This window comes from Cydia pomonella, chromosome 8 (assembly GCF_033807575.1).
Source record: "Cydia pomonella isolate Wapato2018A chromosome 8, ilCydPomo1, whole genome shotgun sequence".
Lineage (NCBI taxonomy): Eukaryota > Metazoa > Arthropoda > Insecta > Lepidoptera > Tortricidae > Cydia > Cydia pomonella.
This window is the reverse complement of record NC_084710.1, coordinates 18,821,854-18,842,611: the sequence shown is the minus strand read 5'-3', so window position 1 is coordinate 18,842,611 and position 20,758 is coordinate 18,821,854. Positions and strand designations below refer to the sequence as shown.

Below are 20,758 nucleotides of genomic sequence, written 5' to 3'. Positions count from 1 at the left end.
CGTTCCACTCCGCAACCAACACTCGTAACGCAATTTACGAGCACTATCCAACTTTATGGTACGGTTTACGCGACTTGGCACAACCGTTTCCATTTCATTTCAGGCTGTGCTTTATGTGCTAGGTAATGGAAAATACGTACATCTAGTAACATACTAACTTGTAAGACAGACATATATGACTAAATTTAGAAGGTAATTCTAAATCACTCTCGTAATTTAAAGTCATTAGCCAGGTCCACACAGAACGATCATACACGCGAGGAAATTTCCTCACGCACAAACCGGCCGCCTCGGCCGAGGCACGTCTACACTGGCCGGTTTGTTGCGTGAGGAAATTTCCTCGCACGTACGTGCTCGCTCGCTCGCTCTGTGTGGACCTGCCTAATGTGGAGAAAACCGTGTATCAGAAGTATCAGTGAAGACCGTCTACAAGCTAATCGAATTTAAACTGTCGTGACAGCAACAATGACATCCACACTTCCCGATATCAGGTCCGAAATCAATCCCGATGTCGGGCCTGATAATCGTTTTTCGTTTCACGAAATATCAGCACATCATTAACAGTATTTTAAATGTAAATAATACTTTACTCTAATTGCCAAAAATGTTCAATTTTTTATATTTTTGCATATATATGAACCATTTTTTTACATTTCAAATGTTCTTAAAGATGTGCTGATATTTGGTGAAACGGAAAAATACTCTTGCTCGGGCTCGACGTCGGGCCTGATATCGGGTCTGATAAAGTGTGGATGTAATTGGCACTTAACATTAAGATAATGTTGCGGTTTCACTCAACTCCGCAACATGTCGCACGAGTGACTAAAACGCGTGAGTGAAACCGTAAAATTATCTTAACGTCTACAAGCTCTTACGTCGCTTCTAACTCTTACATTCTTGCAGTAGAAGCGAATCTCTTTCTTTCTGACTGTGTCTGAACGAAGTATGTATGTATACAAAGACGAGAGTCCTTGCTTATGACTACCTTCTTAATTAAAAATTGTATATGCCTGTTTTCTCCACATTGACCTTAGATTAAATTTCACTCGACATAATTCGACACTACGAGAATCCTCCGCGCGAGCACCACCTCCTGTAAGTGAATAATAAGTGCCTTACTTTATTTATTATATCTATTGAAACTCATAAAGACCTAACGCATAACATAATGGATGAATTTATTATTATTACCAAATACTACCAATAAAAACTGGTTTATGTGTATTAGTAAAATAGTTTCTTATTTTTATTAGCTCTCTATAAAACTGTTTATCTAAGTAGTACAATAGTTATGTTATCTCCGATTATGTTAACGGCACCAATCATGGAACATTTAAGAGAAAATTTGGAGTATTTTTGATATTTCACCGAACCTGTAAAATTTCTACCGCTTTACGCTTTAATAGTTGAATGTCCGATTCGTCCTTTAGGTTTTCTATGTATTCAATGAAAGCTACTGCAATTGCTTTCAATATTATTAACCAATTAAAACTGTAGTTTTTTTGCTCCAGTCATGGAATGTATGGCGCCATTCATTTTCAAAATAACAAATATCAATGAAAAAATATACTTAAGCAGCTCTTTGGCTCTTGTTTATGGTAAAATGTTGCCGGCGATTAAAAACTGATGGTAAATACTTGTTTTACAAGATTTGTATATACCATTCCATTACTGGTTCCGGTTTCATTATAGGGGTGTTTACTATATTGTCTTTGACTTATTAAGGTTTATAATTTAATGATAAATGCTTGTGAGTTGGGACGTTTGTGCATAACTGCGTCCAAAATAAAAACGTCAGCAGATGGAGTCAAGTATTATAAATATTTATAGATCTGGTACCCAGTTTTATCAGAACTATCTACATGAATGATAACAGATAATGCCTCGTTGCATTAAGACCGCCTTTTGTATTGTAAGTTTTTTTTCTATTGTGCAATAAAGATTAAATAAATAAACAGGGGTATAAAACTGTGTTATATGAATCCATAGTTTGGAATGTTAAATAATTGTGCCGTTTTCAAGCAAAAGGTTGTTGCACATTGTCGCTTGCAATAAGGACGCTCCGACGGTTATTCGTATAAAGATACAAGTAATTTTCGTTCTTATCGTAAGCAACAATGTGGTACCTTATGCTTGAAAACGTTCACAATTATAAACTAAAATAGATGTCATCTACATATTATAGAAAAAGTAACGAACTGGTTAAGGCCCATAGAAGTACACTAAGTATAGAGATGAAATTGTAGATCCGGGAGATGACCGAACGAGATACTCTTATGGAACTTTCAGTAGGAGTAGCAGAGAAAGCGCTATGATTGTTTGTCCTTGTCACAGTCTCATTTTTTATTCCCCACCGTAAATTTTAGTATGGTTTATAGTGGGCAACAAATAGCCCGACCAAATAAGGTACATTGGTTGTTTCTGGTATGTTGTCAGGAATGTAAAATCGTGTTTTTAATTTGACGCATTGAATATGTTCTGGTCCTTCACGGGCGTGTATAGCACATCTATTTGATCCTACCATCTATGTGAAGGCCGGGTCATCAAAGATTATTTGTTTCCAGAGGGGTCCGAGCCGGCGGACGAGCCGCCATTCAAGAACGTGGTCAAGTTCTACTCCGACACCGGCGCTCTCATCTACACCGTACCCATTCCTTTCACTCAGGTATGAAATAGCTATCATCGTTTCATCGTCCACTACCACTTTGTTTATTCAAAGTTTGTAAAACTTATTGCAAAGATGATGGAATCGGATTGGTCATGATTTGATCATGGGTGGGATGATCAAATTTTTGCTGTAAGTAAATAATGTCGTTAGAATAATTTGCGCAATTTTAATTCGTTGTAGGTAAATCAGTCGTACGACGCTTGGACCTTGCTTATCCACAATAAGGGTGACAGCTGGTAACTACAGTTACCAAAAGCAAGTGAGTGGTTATAGGTACATACTGCGATTAGCACAGTCAGATTAGGATCAACCTCGAAATCTCTGGAACAGTCATCAGCGCTAGAAGAAAAACTGTTATTGATTTTTCTTTAATAGAACAAGTGAAAATAGGTTTCGAAGGGCAAAAGGAATCTATCGATACGTCATTTAAAAAAGCGGCCAAGTGCGAGTCGGACTTGCCCATGAAGGGTTCCGTACCATTTATGACGTATTAAAAAAAACTACTTACTAGATCTGGTTCAAACCAATTTTCGGTGGAAGTTTTCATGGTAATGTATATCATATATTTGTTTTAGATTTTTCATTCTGTTATTTTAGAAGTTACAGGGGGGGGGGGGGACACTTTTTACCACTTTGGAAGTGTCTCTCGCGCAAACTATTCAGTTTAGAAAAAAATTATATTAGAAACCTCAATATCATTTTTAAAGACCTATCCATAGATACCCCACACGTATGGGTTTGATGAAAAACAGATTTTTTGAGTTTCAGTTCTAAGTATGGGGAACCCCCAAAATTTATTGTTTTTTTTTCTATTTTTGTGTAAACATCATAATGCGGTTCATAGAATACATCTACTTACCAAGTTTGAACAGTATAGCTTTTATAGTTTCGGAAAAAAGTGGCTGTGACAGAATCGGACAGACAGACGGACATGACGAATCTATAAGGGTTCCGTTTTTTGCCACTTGGCTACGGGACCCTAAAAAATCGATCCAATATCCTAAGCTTTAAAGACAGATTAAAAGAGGTGTATGATTGTCCACTCACTAAATTGAACAGGCCTTATTGGAGCTTGGTTGATTGGGACCTTTAAAAATACTAAACTTGCTTTATTTTGTACCACCAATGCGAATTGTAGGTATTACTTTTTCATGGGTAGGTACCGGTCCAACAAAAGTTTCGGTTTCGGCCGAAACTAGAACCAAAACCGAACCTTCGGTTTCGGTTTCTGCAAAAAAACATGTTTCGGTCGGACACTAGTACATATCACTGTTGCAATCTCAAACGGAGGAAGGAGCATCACAATCACAAGTTTATTAACAAGAAAAAGTTAGGTTGCCGTAATAAACGGAGCTTGATCTAATTTTCAAAGGTCGCTCTGGCCTATACCTAACTACTGTAACATAATAACTACTACATATTATGTGGATATATGCGGTAGAACTAGTGCTTTACCAAGTTAGCCGGAGCAGTTAACTAGATTCAAGTCTGATTGTCTAAGACATCAAACTGGACGAACCGCAGTGTACTCTATTAACAGGGGTGCTATTTGGCTGCGCTGTATGCCAACTGGAATAGTTCTGTATCATACAATAATGCAAGGGTCTCCAAACCTTGCTTGCTCGCTTTTAAACCATGAAAAGGTAGCGGGAGAGCTAAAGGCTAAAATGAACCAGAAGGGAGACCTAACCGTAGCCCTGAGCCCTCGGTTCAACACTGTTAGGGATCTCTGCAATAATGAACGTTGTACCTAATTAAAAATATGATTAGTTAGATTAGCAATCAGTTGGTTGGCGAAACCCTATCCTTGCATTAGAAACTCTTCAGTCAGAAACACTCAAGATGCGTTATGAGAAGTCACACTTAAACGTTCTGCTGGTACAGTCAGCAAAGCTATTAACTTGACGGTAACCCTGCATACACATTTGTGGGCAGGAATGCTAAGCTAATAGTTCATAATAATTCATAGGTCTTTGTTGCAAGTATGGTGCAGAGTATAGATGTCAAAGAGAATATACAAAATCTCACATGGACCCTGTAAGGGCACATCATATAATAGCTTCCTTGTTACTGAGTTTTGCTGACTGTACCCGTAGGTACCTTTAAATTGATCACAAAACCGACACGGACGCCGCTACATTTATAATAATACTCTACATGCCTCTCATTCTAATAGATGCGTCCCAGCTCACGACAAATTGCGTACATGGATTCAAATGGTTTACCTGAGACGTTACGCTCGTCAAGTGACGTCAATACGATAGCTGGGGAGCCGGCAATGCTTAATGTCTAGTTACTTGAGCGTCATAGACCTATTGGAATCGAAAGATTAGATGATAGGAAGAAAAAAAGGTTATGTAATGTTTTCTTTTCCAGTGATTTTGAAAGGGTCTACAGATTTTATATTTATATGTTATTTTGTTTATATTAAATTTGGTTTTATATTTCTGGGAGTTGGTGGGGGGGAGGGGGGGGTAAAATCGTTAAGTAGATTGTGGGTTTGGTCATTTTGGTCTTTGTACGCATTTCCTTAATACGGTTAGAGATTTCGAAACCCGATTTTCGGATTGTAACCATCATATTAAGAAAATGCGCACGAATAATTGTTTGATTAAGTAATAGCACAATAATCTATAGCATTAATTAGAGCCAAAATGACCAAATTCACAATCTACTTAACAATTTTCAACCCCCCACCAACCCCCCGAAATTTAAAAAATCTGTAGACCCTGATCGCTACCCACTAACCAACGGATCAACATAGAAGTGGTTAATCTAGACTCCACGTAGTAGCAAGATATCATTCATATCTTAATCTGATTCTGACACGCTTGAGTAACTACAAAACTCCCTTCTTGGGCTCCCCTATCACACGAGTAGTTCAAGGGCACGTGGAAGTAAGAACGGCCATAAAGTTCTCAGTGTTTAATGGAACAATGTTGCTTTAACTTGATTTCGCGCTTCCGCCACTAAGTATTTTATAGATGCCATTTGATTTTACGGATGCAAGTTTACGCGAAGTTTAGTATTGATAGTTAAGCAAGGTTGAAATGTTAGAGGTTGACAAGGAAGGCTTTTAAGTTAACAATTTTTAGAATTGAAACGAATCCATTACCTACTCGAATTAAAGCGAGATTCCAATTAAGTATTTTCTATAATCATGCGAGCGATTAAGTATGTGTATGTATTATGTATGTATGGTATGTTATTGTATTATATTTGGTTGTTGTTGTTAAAGTAGCACCGTCCACAATCTCTCTGCTTTGCCTAAAGGTTTACTGGTAGAGAATGCCTCATGGCATTAAGTCCGCCTTTTGTACTATAAGGTTTTCTTTTGTGCAATAAAGATTAAATAAATAAATAACTCCCCAGGGAGTTATAGCTTTTTTTTTCACAATCCATAACTCCCGTGGGAACAAAATAGGCCTTTGTCCTTCAGTACACCTGCATGAAATAAGATCTGTTTCGAGTAAGTGTGATGAAAAATTAGTAACTAGCTGAAATCTAAAATAGGCTCTTAAGGCTTTGTACCAAGTTTTTCTTTTCTTTTAATCTCACTGTACCAAGAATGCTAGCGGAAAATTAAATAATAACGGAGACTTTTCCGGCAGGCTCGCGTTACAGCGCTAACATGGGGGCACGCGGCGCGCCGACTTTTTGTCGGCGTCGGCGGCGCGGTGTGCACGGCGCGCGTGTGGCGCGTCGTCGCGCCGCTGCAGCTACTGGCGCGGGTGCGCGCGGCGCAGGCGCTGCGGGACCCGCGCGCCGCCGCGAGCTTGCCGATTCCACCGCGGCTGCAGCCCGCGCTGGCTAACCTTTTCGCGCATACTATACGGGTAAGTTAAATATAACGTCGTAAGTCGTAAAGTTACAGTGGGAAGAAAATGTGTATATCGACACAAAATTATACACATAGCGGAATTGTAAAGAACAACGACGTAGTAAGTTTAACCGTCAGGTTAGTTAGAGTAATGATTAATAATTGATACCTGGTTTAGGTATAGTATAAGCATTGTTTAAACCGATGAACCTTTTTTCCCAAATATTGTGATGACATGATATATTTTTGTTCTCATAGTTTCAGAGTATTCAACATGGAAAGTCCATTGTGTAATTTGAATACTACCATTAATTCTATCGTGTTCATTCAATCTCACGTGTATGCACATCAGTTACCTAGTTATTGTTATTATTATTTTATACTACGTCGAAGGCAAACAAGCATACTACGGCCCGCCTGATGGTAAGCAGTCTCCGTAGCCTATGGACATCTGCAACTCCAGAGGTGTTACATGCGCGTTGCCAACCCTAACACTCCGTACCATCGTTGAGCTCTGGCAACTTTTCATAATCTATAAACCGCGATATAGTGACAAGTTGTCTATATACTTTTTATCAAGTCAGCTCCGCATAGTTAAAATAACCTTAAATCATTTCAGTGCAACGTGCCAGAATCTCTAGAGCTCCGTCGCTTCGTCTCCCGGCCACCAGGGGGCGCCAGCGGCGGCGGCGGTACCCGACTACACTGCACCATGTTGCGGCATGATGATGAAGAGGCCGGCTATACCCTGTACCTTGAGCATTTAGGAGGTCTGGTGCCTCTGTTGAAGGGGCGGCGAACCAGCAAAATTAGGCCCGAGTTTGTCATCTTTGATCCTCAGGGTGAAGGTATGTTTAAAGACAAACCCTTGTTTAAACCGTGTTTAACTGTCTTACTACCAACGGACTAGGGACTGCACATCATCTTGAGGCATATTGATAAAGGTTACACTTGGAGCATCTAGGAGGTCTGGTGGTGGTGGTTGAGAGCCTACACTATATTTATTTCGATCCATTTTATGCAAGAATTAATGGCTATAATTTAAATAGAAAATAAAGTTATTGAGTATCATTTATAATAACTATAAAACCCCTAATAAATTACTTACAGAGAGCGCGATCCGCAGTGCATGCATTCGTGAGAGCAGCAGCAGCAGCAGCGGCGCCGGCAGCTCGTCCAGCAGCGCCGGCAGCGGAGCCGGCCGCGCCTCGCCGGTGAAACACTCCGACACCTCCGACAGTGACCGGGAGGAAGGTATACAATCCTACAGCTTATTACTCGGTAGCGAAGCGCTTGCAGTTTGCCCAGGCGCGCCAGCAACGGCGCCAGCCATTGTCTATTTTGATTCAAACCTAGGAAAAGGTCTGAATCAAATTAGGCCATTCCATCTTACAACCAACCACCTACTCCTACGACGATCACACAATAAGATATATGTTAAACCATTAATACAACGTTTTTTTAAGATTCTAAACCAAACCAAATAGTTGTGGCAAATTCCAAAACCACTCGTAATTTAATTTATACATGCTCTACCAAGCCACAGAGATTTACCCGTTGACAGTGAATATTTCCACCATATCCCACATATAAGCGTTAGGTTAGGCGACTAGCGACATCTACCGTACGTTTGTTACACTATGTATGTATCGCAGGCTGCAGCGGCTCCCCGCGCCTGCAGCGGCGGCGGCGCGCGCGCACGCGCCGCAAGCTGCGCGCCGAGCGCGACGACGCGCCCGACGAGCTCGCCTACATCGACTCGCTGCCCGAGGTGAGTATGAGTATCTACGCCATTAGGCGATTATTAAAACTTCCTTAATAAAGGAACGGGTTTTATCTCGGAATAAGAGATAATTACTTTGCTGGAAACTTAAGATAAAGATAGTTTATTATTCAAGTAGGCATATTACAATGCGCTTATGAACGTCAAATAAAGCTACACCGGCTCTAACGCTACACCTCTGACCCGAGAAGACTTGTCTTAGAAGTCACAGAAAATCTTGCGTCTTAATTCAAAGTCGTTTATGAAGTATTACTCTGCCACAGTGACCTTGTCAGTAGAAAAAGGCCGCAAATTTAAAAAAAGTTGACTCCGCATAGAAAATGTTAATTTCGCGCCTTTTTCTACTGACAAGTTGGATGTGTTTGACTATAGTTAAAGGAACAAAAATAAAACAAAAAGGAATTGTTACAAAAATAAAAACCCCTTATAAAAAAAGTATATTGAAAAAAATCTAAACAGTGGAATTTTTAACGGTCCAATTCATTTCTAATAGTGTAAATAATAACCTAAAATAATCTGATATTTGTAAGTAAGTACCTATGTATTAATGAAATTACTGCGTTTTGGCTAGCTTAATAATAATAGCTTCTCATAATTCTAATTTCCACTTTGGTACAGTGAACGTCAAGTATACCTATGTTCACTCTTGACACCTTGCTCCGATGTTTTTTAGGTCAATGAACTTTTCTTATCACTTAATATAAATCTCAATATTATTTACGTACATAAAATACAATGTAATCTATTTTTGGCATATTTGCATTAAACTTCTTAATGCAGCCGGGTTTTCATAATGTTAGTTATTTACTTGACATATTGTACAACTTATTTTTATCAAATTATGTTGTTATTGTTAATTGTTACTGTACTCTTAGGACGGGATAAAGACGGCACAAAATAACAACAAGAAATATTTGATCCATCCAGTACCTACTAACTAAAGTATAGTAAATATATTAAAACGGGTCACTCACGTAGTCGAAAATGCTTGACATGTTTCACTCCGTACCAAGTACCTGATGACACTACTCGACTTATTTTCGATTTAAAATATGTGAGTGACCCGTTTTAATACATTTAATATGCTTAGTCTCACGGAAGTTTTGCTAAATAAAGTAATCAAACTTATTTTAAATTTACCAAAGAGTTATTATTATTTTAACCCCTAATGTGTCACTGACATTTTAACGTCGGCACCCTTAAACGGCAAAGCGTAACTATTTTATAACATGTGACAAATATCTAAAGTTACAAGTCCTCCGGTGCTTCAACAAACAACAAATCCTCGTAAGCCTCACGGATGCCGTTAAAGTAAGCATATACAGTAGGAGCCGGGCTGAGTAGTTCGTCTATAAAGGCCACGTGGTCCGGGGCGCGTTGGGCGGCGCCAAGCAGCCGGTACGCCAGCGTGGCGTTGTAGCTGCGCGCCAGCACCGGCGGCGGCAGCTCCGCGCCGCACAGCACGTTCAGCGCCGACAACTGCGCCACGCACAGCTGGTACTCCACCAGCGGATGTAGCAACTTCAGATCGATCTCATCCACATCATTAAAGTACTCTTCCATTATAGCGGCCGCTATTCTGGAATCAGTTTCAGTCACGTGTTCCGCAATCGGATTGTTGTTGCGGTTGTCAACGGCCACATCAAGCATGACGTGCGTGAGCAGCACCACCGCGGGCAGTGCTGCGGGCGCCGCGGGTCGGCGGCGCGAGTAGTACGCCAGTGCCAGAGTTAGCAGCCGCGCCGACTCTGGTACTCGCTCGGCGTGCCGCAGGTTTTCAATCAGCAGTGTCGACCGCATGAAATGCTCCAACAATCCTAGTGTTCCTACTGAGTCCCACCCATTCTCGAATACGCTTATCTCCGCTTCGTACGCCGGCGGCGGGATAGAATAAGCGCCTCCTACGACCATTGTTTGCTGAGCAGACTTCGTGTCATAAACGAAATTAAATCCGTCATTCTGGAAATTTGTTAGTAAATCGAATGCGTATTTTACAATCTCCAACGACGGGACCATTGCGTCGTCTTGCTCTCTGTCAGCTAAAGCTTTAGAACCATAGAAATGTTTAGCGTGGTACAAGTTAACGTATTCTTGGTCGATATGAGCCGAGGCGACGCCTTTAGTAAACCAGAGCGGGTCGGCGCGCGCGACGCGGGCGACGGCGCGGTTCAAGAAACACGCCGCGCCGAACCTGTCGAATTCGCGCCGCTCTATCAGCCGCCGCGCTTCTATTTCTTTCTCTAGAAAAATCTTTCTATCTTCTTCAGACAAGAGTCTAAATATAGTTCTCAAAATCTCATCTCTGTTGCGTCTAGATAGCCAGCCCAACAAGTTTAAATTTCTTTTGTAAACTCCGTAAACTAAGCCGTTAAATATTAGTTTATAAACCTCAGAGAAAAAATTCACTGGATATATTAGTTCGTCGGTTAATACTATGAAAGTAGCCAGTTTATCCTCGGTTAATTTATGCTTTTGTATAAAATCCTTAAGTAAGAAAATTCCACAATGAATGGAGTTATCACTTTCGCTATATTTGAGCGTAGCGATGGATATGTACGGGTGTCCCGAGAAGCAGAATTCGATATCTTGGCTTATTATCGGACAGTTGAGTGTTTGAGCCAACTCGATGATGTCACTTTTTGATTCATATTCACAGAAGACAAATTGAAAATTATTTTGTTGTAAGACTTCTTTGATTATATTTTTTGTGAAGACCGGCCTTTTAAGGTAAGCTTTAGGGGGCTTTATATTATTTTCTAATTTTTCCTCCATGTCTTTCCAGCCGCCCTTAAACAAGAAGTAGCATTGTACGTTAGCCTTGTGGAACATGGAGAGACGGTGGGTAAGGTAGGCGGCGTAGCGGTCGCACTCGCAGCCGAGCTCGTAGGCGAGCCCGCTCTCCTCGTAGGTGCGGAAGAAGAAGTTGTGGCCGTCGATGACCACGGGTTCGTTCCACAGCTGACGTGGATGCACTTCGTTGGTTTCCAAATATGTCCCGAATGATTTTATCCTCATCTTGATATCTGGAAAGAGTAATGGTCGGTTGAAAATTAACGTCAACTAGAGTCCCGACCCGGCTTCGCACGGGTTACATAAAACCTTAACAAATTATACACCTAAACCTTCCTCAAGAATCACTCTATTGATAGGTGAAAACTGCATGAAAATCCGTTCAGTGTTCGAGTCTATCGCGAGCATACAGACAGAAAAACGCGGCGGGGGACTTTGTTTTATAATATGTAGTGATATTACTGGTACGTTCCTATCCAATTTACGACCATACATGAGGGGATTAAAGGTAAAATAAGTTTTCCGTCAAAAAATCATTTATAATACAAGCTTTTATAGCTGAGCGCTGACTGTACTTTTCTTTCAACAGGCAACTAATACTCATCGTGACCATTCTAACAAATATAAACAGAATTAGGTTGCGTTGGTTTATCACATTGGTCACCTCAGTGTCCATCATCAGATCAGCTTGATGGTTCAATATTGCATTGTTACCCAACTTATATATGTATGTGAGGTCAATCGAATAATGGGAAGTGGATCTAATTTAGCTTGCAAGATTTGACTCGTACATATTTATAGATTTGACCCAACATTTTTATGTTTAATGTTGTTATTTGTATTTACATATGTACATACATACATTGCAAGTTAAATAAAAGCTTGTAATACGTGGGCAATACTGAAAGTTCCTATAATGAACCACTTAGATTTGACGCAATTAAAAAAAAGGTTGATTGTATGACAATCTCTTTAACGATTTCTTGAGATATGATTTATTTGGGTGCGATGTGTATTGTAGGAACGCGGGCAGTTTGAAAGCTGTATTACGAGTGTTTTTTTTATAATTAAAACCATACATTTTCGTGCTATAAACTTATACAACCCTCAATGTGCATTCAGTCGACAACAAATTCATACCAGGTTTCGAATAATATCTTATAATGAAGTTCAGTTCTCGTGCGAATATTTGTGGTAGGTTATATAAATTAGCAATGAATGCCTTCATATTTATCTTACGGATTACAATCGAGAAGGAAGTCTTTCAACAACGACTTTCCACACTAAAATCGCAACTGAATGTTTAGTATTAATAAGTATTGCGACTTCTTGCAGATTTACACAACCTTAGGTATCCAAATGAGTCAAGTAAAAAAAATCCTACATACACACGTATACGTTAGAAAACATGAATTTAAATAGATACTCCACAAACGCCATAAGAAATTACTAAGGGCCCAGATTTTCATACAAAAAACCGGCCAAGAGCATGTCGGGCCATGCTCAGAGTAGGGTTCCGTAGTTACTCCTCCGTCACAATAAGCTAAACTGGAGCTTAAAGTATAGTAGACTGTTAACCAAGGGATGAACAGTCAAGTGCAAAAATATGTATCGAGAGAATCGTCTCATAAATATGATATTACGCTCGTATCACACTGGAATAAGATGCAATGGGACATATTTTTGAGTACGATGTGTACACCCATATTTTTACACTTAACTGAACCTGTGGATGTACGTCTTTTTACCTAGGTACTATGAAGGGGAAAATTTGCGATACCTCAAAAACAGCTAAACTGATCATATCCGTTATAGTTTTCATTTAATGTCTTCCTTAAGCTCTACTTCCAAGATTTTTTTCATATTTTTTTGATCTATGGTTAAAAAGTTAGAGGGGGGGACACATTTTTTTTTCTTTCGGAGCGTTTATCTCCGAATATATTCACTTCATCAAAAAATGTTTGTTGAAGACCCTTATTAGTTTTTGAAAGGCCTTTCCAACGATATCCCACACAGTTGGGTTGAAGCAAAAAAAAAATTTCACCCCCACTGTACGTGTAGGGGAGGTACCCTAAAAAAATTAAATTTTTAGGATTTATTGTACGAATTTCTCGGCTTTATTGATTTATATATCCATGCCAAATTTCAGCTTTCTAGCACTAACGACCACGGAGCAAAGCCTCGGACAGACAGACAGACAGACGGACATGGCGAAACTATAAGGGTTCCTAGTTGACTACGGAACCCTAAAAATGGACTGTGTACCTACTTGTCAGAATGATCCTAACATAAAGAAAGTTTATACGCATTATCTATATAAGATAAGCTTCAGAAACTTAAAAAAATACTTCGTTAAGTCTCAAAGAGATCCCTTTTAGGGATAAGATCGCCTTTGTATTTGTACTTACATAACATTTTTTTTTGTTTTGTTTTATGTTAACCTGTTTATGTGCAATAAAGTGACATACATACGTACAAGGCCTTTATGCCAAATTCCACTATTTCAAACATTTTCCAAAATACGAAATGCCAGAAAAAATCTATGTAACTATTTAACCTATTCACAAAATTTCAACCGGTAGAGGAGTACATCCGAACATAGGAAAGCTTTTTGCCCGAGTTAAAACGAGAGATCTAACGCTTTGGTCAATCAAAAACTATAAAAGAAAATGTTCCATATTTACTTTGGCTTTGAGATTATAGAAACTTTCAGTATGACCTAAGCCTAGGTGATAAAACCTCGTAGGGCTAATTTATTTCGTCAAAATTGAAATTTTATATTTTTTCTGATTTATATCAGGCAATAAGGCCCATATTAGGTACAAATACCTTTTATTGCTATTATTTTTATATGTGTAAGTGTATAAGTATAAATAGAATATTGTTATATTGTTTAGAATAACTTGATTTGTGTTTCATATTGCCTCTCGTTGTGTACAATCCTGCACCAACTACAAGTTTCTGTTTGACCCAATGGTTGACTGGTAGAGAATGCCTTAAGGCATTAAGTCCGCCATTTGTACAATTTTATATCGTGCAATAAAATGTATAAATAAATACCTTAAAGATTACCGCTAAAGCCGACTGCCACTCGAATGTGTCTAATTCAACTATTTAAATTTTAACGTATCTATTTTATTTTAGCGTTTCTATAAATGTTTATTAATTATATAAAATATTAACTGCATGTAGGTGTATAAAATCCTATGACCCGAAAGTAACACAAATGTAATCATACACTTAGATCAAACACTGAGACTTATTATAGTTTTAGTTACCTACTCCTAGGTGACCTAGAGCAAACCTAGAGGTATAAACAAAACATCTTAGTATGCACTAAGGTAGGTACTCAATATCAACGAGCTCTTAGTAAAATACAAATAATTAAAGACTAACTTAACTAGTGGTACTTACAGTAAAAACGTAATTTACTCTTCACTTTTTTACCACCTTATTATTATTGATAACTTTAATGTAGTCACTGCACGCGCACTTTGTGTCCTATTTCAGAACCGAAACTTAACTGAAACTACTACACTAAATACAATAGGTCAAAACTTGTCGAAACAGAGGACCCGCCGCAATAATCGTAAATCGATTTTTTTCTCTATCACACTTGCATAATCGGGCGATAGAGAGGCAGATAGACGAACGAACGAAGTAGTTCGCGGTAGATCCTCTAGGATTTTAATGCTATTCCCATCGGTTGAGCTGACGCAACGTATGGTCGTACCTTAACCAGCTAAAGAGTGACCTCCGAATTAGTCTTCTTACACTTGCTCTTGAAATCACACTTAGGCTGGTTTAACTGAATCAATGGGCTTGGTAAGCGGGTGTAAGTCGTAAACAGCCAAATCGTGGGCGGGGATAAAGGTTTTGGTAGAACAAAACAGCAGTGTTCCATTATCACATTTACACTTACTGGTTAACATGAGGGTTTTTGTGCGAAATTCGCTTTTACTTCTTACTGTAGGTACCTATATTTAATTACGCGAAGCATTGTATTCAATAAGCACTATTAGTCTATTACCTACATAGACAGATGAAATGGGGGAGAGGGGACCGAATGACCGAACGAGATACTCTTACTGAACTTTCGGTAGGAGTAGCAGAGAAAGCGCTATGACTGTTTGTCCTTGTCATAGTGTCCCTTGTGCTTTCTGCCTATTTCTAAAAAGTCCTAAGTGACGTAGACGTTTTTATGGTGGGTAACAATGAACCCTACCAAATTACGTAGGTTATTTTTTGTATGTTGTCAGGAATATTAAAACGTGTTTTTAACTTTGTCGCACTACGTATGTTCTGTCTCAACACAACAACAACCGCCAACCGACAACTGTGTTTGAAATGATATGAATTTGAGTAAGTAAGTAGATATAATACTAAGTAGTGGCTCATAAATAACTTACATAACTCATGCAGCACTATATTATTTTCAAGTGGAACGCACCCCTAATTTATGTCTAAAAACACCGGGAAGAACCGACCTATATGTTGGTACCGTACTGTTATAGTCAATGAGCGGAATTCTTCATAGCAAAAATCAAACTGTCAGAGGGATTGACCTAACTGTTTTATCGACTTATCGATAAATATTTGTCACTTAACGAAACACAGGTGTCCCTAATTAGCTGACCGCCACTGTATTTTGGTATAATAGTAAAGAATAAAACAGAAAATACTTTTATGATGTAAATGAACGTAACATTTAGAGCAATATATTGTGGAAGAATCTTCTTTGAAACTGAAATAAGAACCTTTCTGTATCCATTTTGTTATTGTTTTCTTTTAGGATTAACCATTTTAGTAACACGGCACGGAAATCACTCATGAAAACTCAAGTGACATAAATGACATATGTGACGCTGACATGATTTACTTTAATACGGAGATGCAAGTTGCTTATCAAAGAGGTCAAATGTTACAGAATAATCTTTTAAGTTGATTATGGATACCTAATACGATATTATTCCGTAACATCGATAAGTCGATAAAACAGTTAGGTCAATCCCTCTGACAGTTTGATTTTTGCTATGAAGAATTCCGCTCATTGGTTATAGTACAGTGCGCACTGTTATCCATTTGAACGCCACGCCACGCTTATCGTGCACGGCGCGTCATCGTGAACCTTGTCGTAATGCACGAAGGTTGATATTGGGCTGCAGGCTGTAACCGCGCGTCAGTTGACGTCTTTGGCGGTCAAATGGTTACTAAGGGGTCAAAGGTTCTAAGGGGTACTTGTGGGTTATTCCCATGCTTGCCAATAAATGACGATAAACCTAAAGGGCGCACATATGCGGAGACGATAGATTAGACAGATTTATGAACTATACAAAACTTGTTTTAGCTCTATTTCGTTTCCTTTTATAAACTGGAACTATGCTATATACACTAATTACAAGACTAGATATATCTCATGTCATTGTACGAGTATATGCAAATTTTCATTACTCCAACACGTAATTTTAAAATGAGAACGAAATTCCGTTTGTATGGGAAGGTGAAATGACGAGCCGAGCTTGCCGGGGAGTCTTAACCTCTTGAACGCCAGACAGCGAAGGAACTTGCCTTGCCTCATGAGGCTCTGGTACTTGCTGCTTGCTAAATTCAATTTTTAGACAGTTTTTTCTCGATTTTGGCCACCGTAGCCTATGGAGACTAACACGCAATGGTAAGCGGTTTTCGTAGTCTATGGATGTTGCTATATTAAGGGTGTCACATGTGCGTTTATGACTTATGAAGCAATTGTTTCTACTATACAACCCAAAATATATTATTAATTTGAGCTATCGTTTTGTTTCGTCTTCTTGACCGCGGCGAGCTGTGATTGGTCCATTTCATTATAGTTGACTAAACCGTTTCGAAATGAATATTATAGTTGAGTTGGGAGCCCATACATGAAAAGTACCCAATTACAGTTTGCATTCGAAATCTTAATTCAACCATTACAGTCGACGAGTAGAAAAAAAATATATTGTTATAATTTGAAGTTTTAACACTTTTAATAGCTGTCAATTGAGTTAAATATTATAACTGCCGAATATGGTTGCTTATTCGGCAGTTATAATAGAAAAGTGGTTCTTCGGAAATTGTATAAAATTATACAACAAGATTTAACAACATACCAAAAAATGTCACCGAGCTTACAGATTCTAAATTCAAAACTGTTGTTAAGCAAAAAGTCATTTCGCGAGCATACCTAATTACCTACCTACTATAAAATAAGCAATTTTATCATCGATGTTTGGCAATGATAACGTCCTGCATTAGCAATCTAGTGCATCTTTAGAAACTACCTGGATACCCTCCTACAGTTTAGGAGGGATTTAATTATTCTCGGTTCAGAGGTGTAGGGTTAGAGCCGGCGTAGCTATATTTGACGTTCATAAGCGCATTGTAATGTAATATGCCTACTTGGAAAATAAACTATCTTTATTGTGACATTTAGTCAATCGACTCACCTAATTGTCTCTATAGCAGTGTTGGCCGTCTGACCGACCCGTAAACTGTAACCGCCCGTTACGTTTTACGATTCAATTTGTAATGGTTAATGGTCAATTCTAATTAACGCCAACACTGCTCTATAGTTAGCAATGTATGTAATTCTAACATTGCATGCAAGTTCTTGATCCGTCTAACTGCTCTAACTGGGGCTTAACCTTACTTGACTTTGTACACTTACTAACACAGTCCAAAAAATTGTTTATATGCTTTTTAGCTTTTTACTATAATATAAAGATTATCTGATAGGTACTTACCTTTTTCCTTTCGGTTAAAACAAGTAAACATCCTGTACTTGCAATTTACTCATCATCATCATCAACATGTTAGCTGGAAGAAGTCCCTTAAAGGGATGAGTTCGCACTTGTACACATTAATTGTATTCCCTCTTTGTTATGTACTTGTTTGGTGCAATAAGGTACTTACTACTACTACCAGTTTTAAGACGTGGCTTTCGTAGGTTTATAAACTGTATATTTAAATGTCACCATATACAGTCGCCATCAGATATATCAGAGCGGCCTAGGTGCTCAAAAATATCTGAACTCCTTACCTTGACAATAGAGACGTGTTCAGATATTCGAGAGCGCTTTAGCCGCTCCGAGTTAGTTAGTTAATTAGTTAGTTATACTGGGCATTTTCCGCAAATCGACAACCATTGTGCCTATTTTGAGTTAAAACGAGGTAGCACTACTCTAGCCACCCCAGCTCCTCCACGAAACCTAGCAGTGTCTTCAGGTTGCTAAATGCCTCCTTTAGGGTGCACAGAGTCCCAAGGTATTTGTTCCTGTATACTTCTACCTGTTTACAATCTAGGAGAATATTCTTCGCTGTTTCCTCTTCTTCCATGCACGCTCTGCACATGGGGCTGTCCGTTTTACCCATATTATGTAGATGTTTGTTTAATGTGCTATGTCCAGTAATTAATCCTACTATTTTTCGTAGTTTGTGTCTGGGTGTTTTCAGTAGTATTTTGGTGAGCTAGTGGTTATATTCCGGTAGAATTTCTTTGGTCTACTTACATGTGTGTGTAGCCGCTCCGATATACCTTACGTTATACACCGCGCCTTTACATTACCAACCCGTAATTCCAAGCCCTCTCTTATCTATACCTAGTGGGATAAGGAATAATGGCTTCCAAGAAGTCCTTGACGGGTCGGAAGGTGCTGACGTGACCAGTTTATTTACGATTCTCAAGCTACACTCGACATAGGTATCTCATTTTTAAATAACTTACTTAAGGTGCCCCGTGGGTTCAGTCATTAGAATTTTTGAAAAATCGTAGCGCTTTTTTAAATCATAATATGATTGCCAAAAATATGAATATTCTTTATTTAGTACCTATTCTTATTTATTTATACCATTCCCGAGTAACTTCATTGATTTGAAACCTTATTAAACAACTTGGGCTCGATATAAACACTTGTAAATTCGTAAGGGAGGCAACATGTCGAACGTGTTTCGCGATAGGCTCTCTGAACTTACGGCGCCTTATTAAATGCTGTATTATATTCTATCTGATTCGATTACTGCGGTGGTTCGTCTTCATCTACCTACGTAAAAATTTAAACGAACTACTTAATTGATATGATATCTTGATTATTTTCCTTGTTATTAGTCTAATTCTAACAGTAAGATTTAATTTTGCTCATTTCAAGTATTTATTATACCATCCCCAACTGCCCATTAACAAACACTTGGCAAAACTCATTTTAAAACAATTAAATAATACTGCCAATATTTTACTTGACATTCATAGTAGTTTCGGCTGAGCTTTGTAACTTAGTTAATGTGGAGATATTTTAAACAATAGACAAAATATGTCTGTGTCTTGGGACTTTCTTCTTTACAGTCATAATATTGTCCAAAAGAGATATTCGGTATTTTGACAACAGCCGGGTCATAAAACGACCGGCTTGTTCATAATTGCACAAATAAAGAAAGTTCCATCTTTTGTTTGTCGTAATGGCTACCACATGCGTAACCTTCGAGAGCAGGCGGAGGCTATCAGGTAGACTCTAGACTTTCAAATAAATGATTGTTTAATAGTACATTACTATAGAGGACGGCAAACGAAGGGTTGCAGGCCAAGGAGATATAGACGGATACAGATAGGGATACGCAGCTGGCAACCCCGTTTCTCGCCGAGATCTGTATAATACTTTTCTCAAACTTGCAATGAAAAAAAAAATTGTAGTCAATTTGTTTTATTCGTAGTTACTGCTACTTTTAGCTACTTTAGTTTTTCTATTTGCCATTACACTGTTTAGTGTTCAATACATTGGGGACAGTGACGGCTGTAATTTCATTGTCATTCCATCAAATCGCAAAATAGGTTGCGATTACAGCTTTCACCGTACCAGCTAACTAAAAAATATTATTTATTTATAAAAATAGGTATTATTTTTTGATCTTTTAATACCAAGACGTTGTGTCCCAATTTGATATTTTAAAACCAAAAGAAGGTTGCTTTGCAAGCCCAGGTGTTGTAAGACTTGTAAGGCTGTATGAAATTCCTTTACATAATCATCTTCACTCATCGCACCGGATACGTAGTAGGCATTTCAACATTTCATTGCAAGTTAGAGAAAAATAATTGAAAAATAATCTTTTCTTCATTGATTCATTTACATTTCATAAACCCTTTAGTTAAGTCATAATCATACGAGATGATTAGGTGCTTTAGGTATGACCTAGTGAACAAGATTAACCGTGTGACAAATTCCGATATCGCGAAAAAATTGTCTGTTTCATTCATTTCGGCCGTTCATGCCGATGATGCTTCTACTACCTACTACTTTTTCACTTAAATTTCTGTTTGGCCTAGTGGGTAGTGACCCTGGGATTCCGGGGTCAAATCCTGGTAAGGGCATTTATTTGTGTAATGAGCACGAATATTTGCTCCCGAGTCTTGAGTGTTATCTATGTATGTAATTATGTTTTTTTTATATTACGTCCGGTGGCAAACAAGCATACGGCCCGCCTGATGGTAAGCAGTCTTCGTAGCCTATGTACGCCTGCAACTCCAGATGAGCTACACGCGCGATGCTGACCCTAATTGATAGAGTTTATTGCGTTGTCCCTGTCCATTTTCTGACAGCCAATGTGGGTGCACCATAATACATGCACCTAAAGTAGACATTTTTCGTATATATCGGTATGTAAGCATTTACCTAATTCATTTTTTTATTTATTT

The 20,758-nt window shown here is 38.6% G+C and overlaps 2 protein-coding genes across 4 annotated transcripts in view; one reads left to right on the top strand and one right to left on the bottom strand.

The window, feature by feature from the left end:
• The window catches only part of LOC133520773 (tubby-related protein 4), a 97,311-nt gene that overhangs the window by 69,876 nt on the left and 6,677 nt on the right, over nucleotides 1–20,758 (top strand). For all 3 annotated transcript variants that reach the window (XM_061855430.1, XM_061855429.1, XM_061855431.1), the window contains 5 exons: nucleotides 2,565–2,665; nucleotides 6,280–6,504; nucleotides 7,108–7,336; nucleotides 7,599–7,742; nucleotides 8,144–8,259. In XM_061855430.1, coding sequence (XP_061711414.1) covers nucleotides 2,565–2,665; nucleotides 6,280–6,504; nucleotides 7,108–7,336; nucleotides 7,599–7,742; nucleotides 8,144–8,259 — 815 coding nt within the window. The remainder of the gene's footprint in view (nucleotides 1–2,564; nucleotides 2,666–6,279; nucleotides 6,505–7,107; nucleotides 7,337–7,598; nucleotides 7,743–8,143; nucleotides 8,260–20,758) is intronic.
• Nucleotides 8,694–20,752, bottom strand: LOC133520776 (protein asteroid homolog 1-like). Its single transcript, XM_061855434.1, has 2 exons — nucleotides 14,476–20,752; nucleotides 8,694–11,294 (listed from the first exon to the last, which is right to left on the bottom strand). The coding sequence occupies exon 2, from the start codon at nucleotides 11,284–11,286 to the stop codon at nucleotides 9,520–9,522; it is 1,767 nt and encodes a 588-aa protein (XP_061711418.1). The 5' UTR covers nucleotides 11,287–11,294; nucleotides 14,476–20,752; the 3' UTR covers nucleotides 8,694–9,519.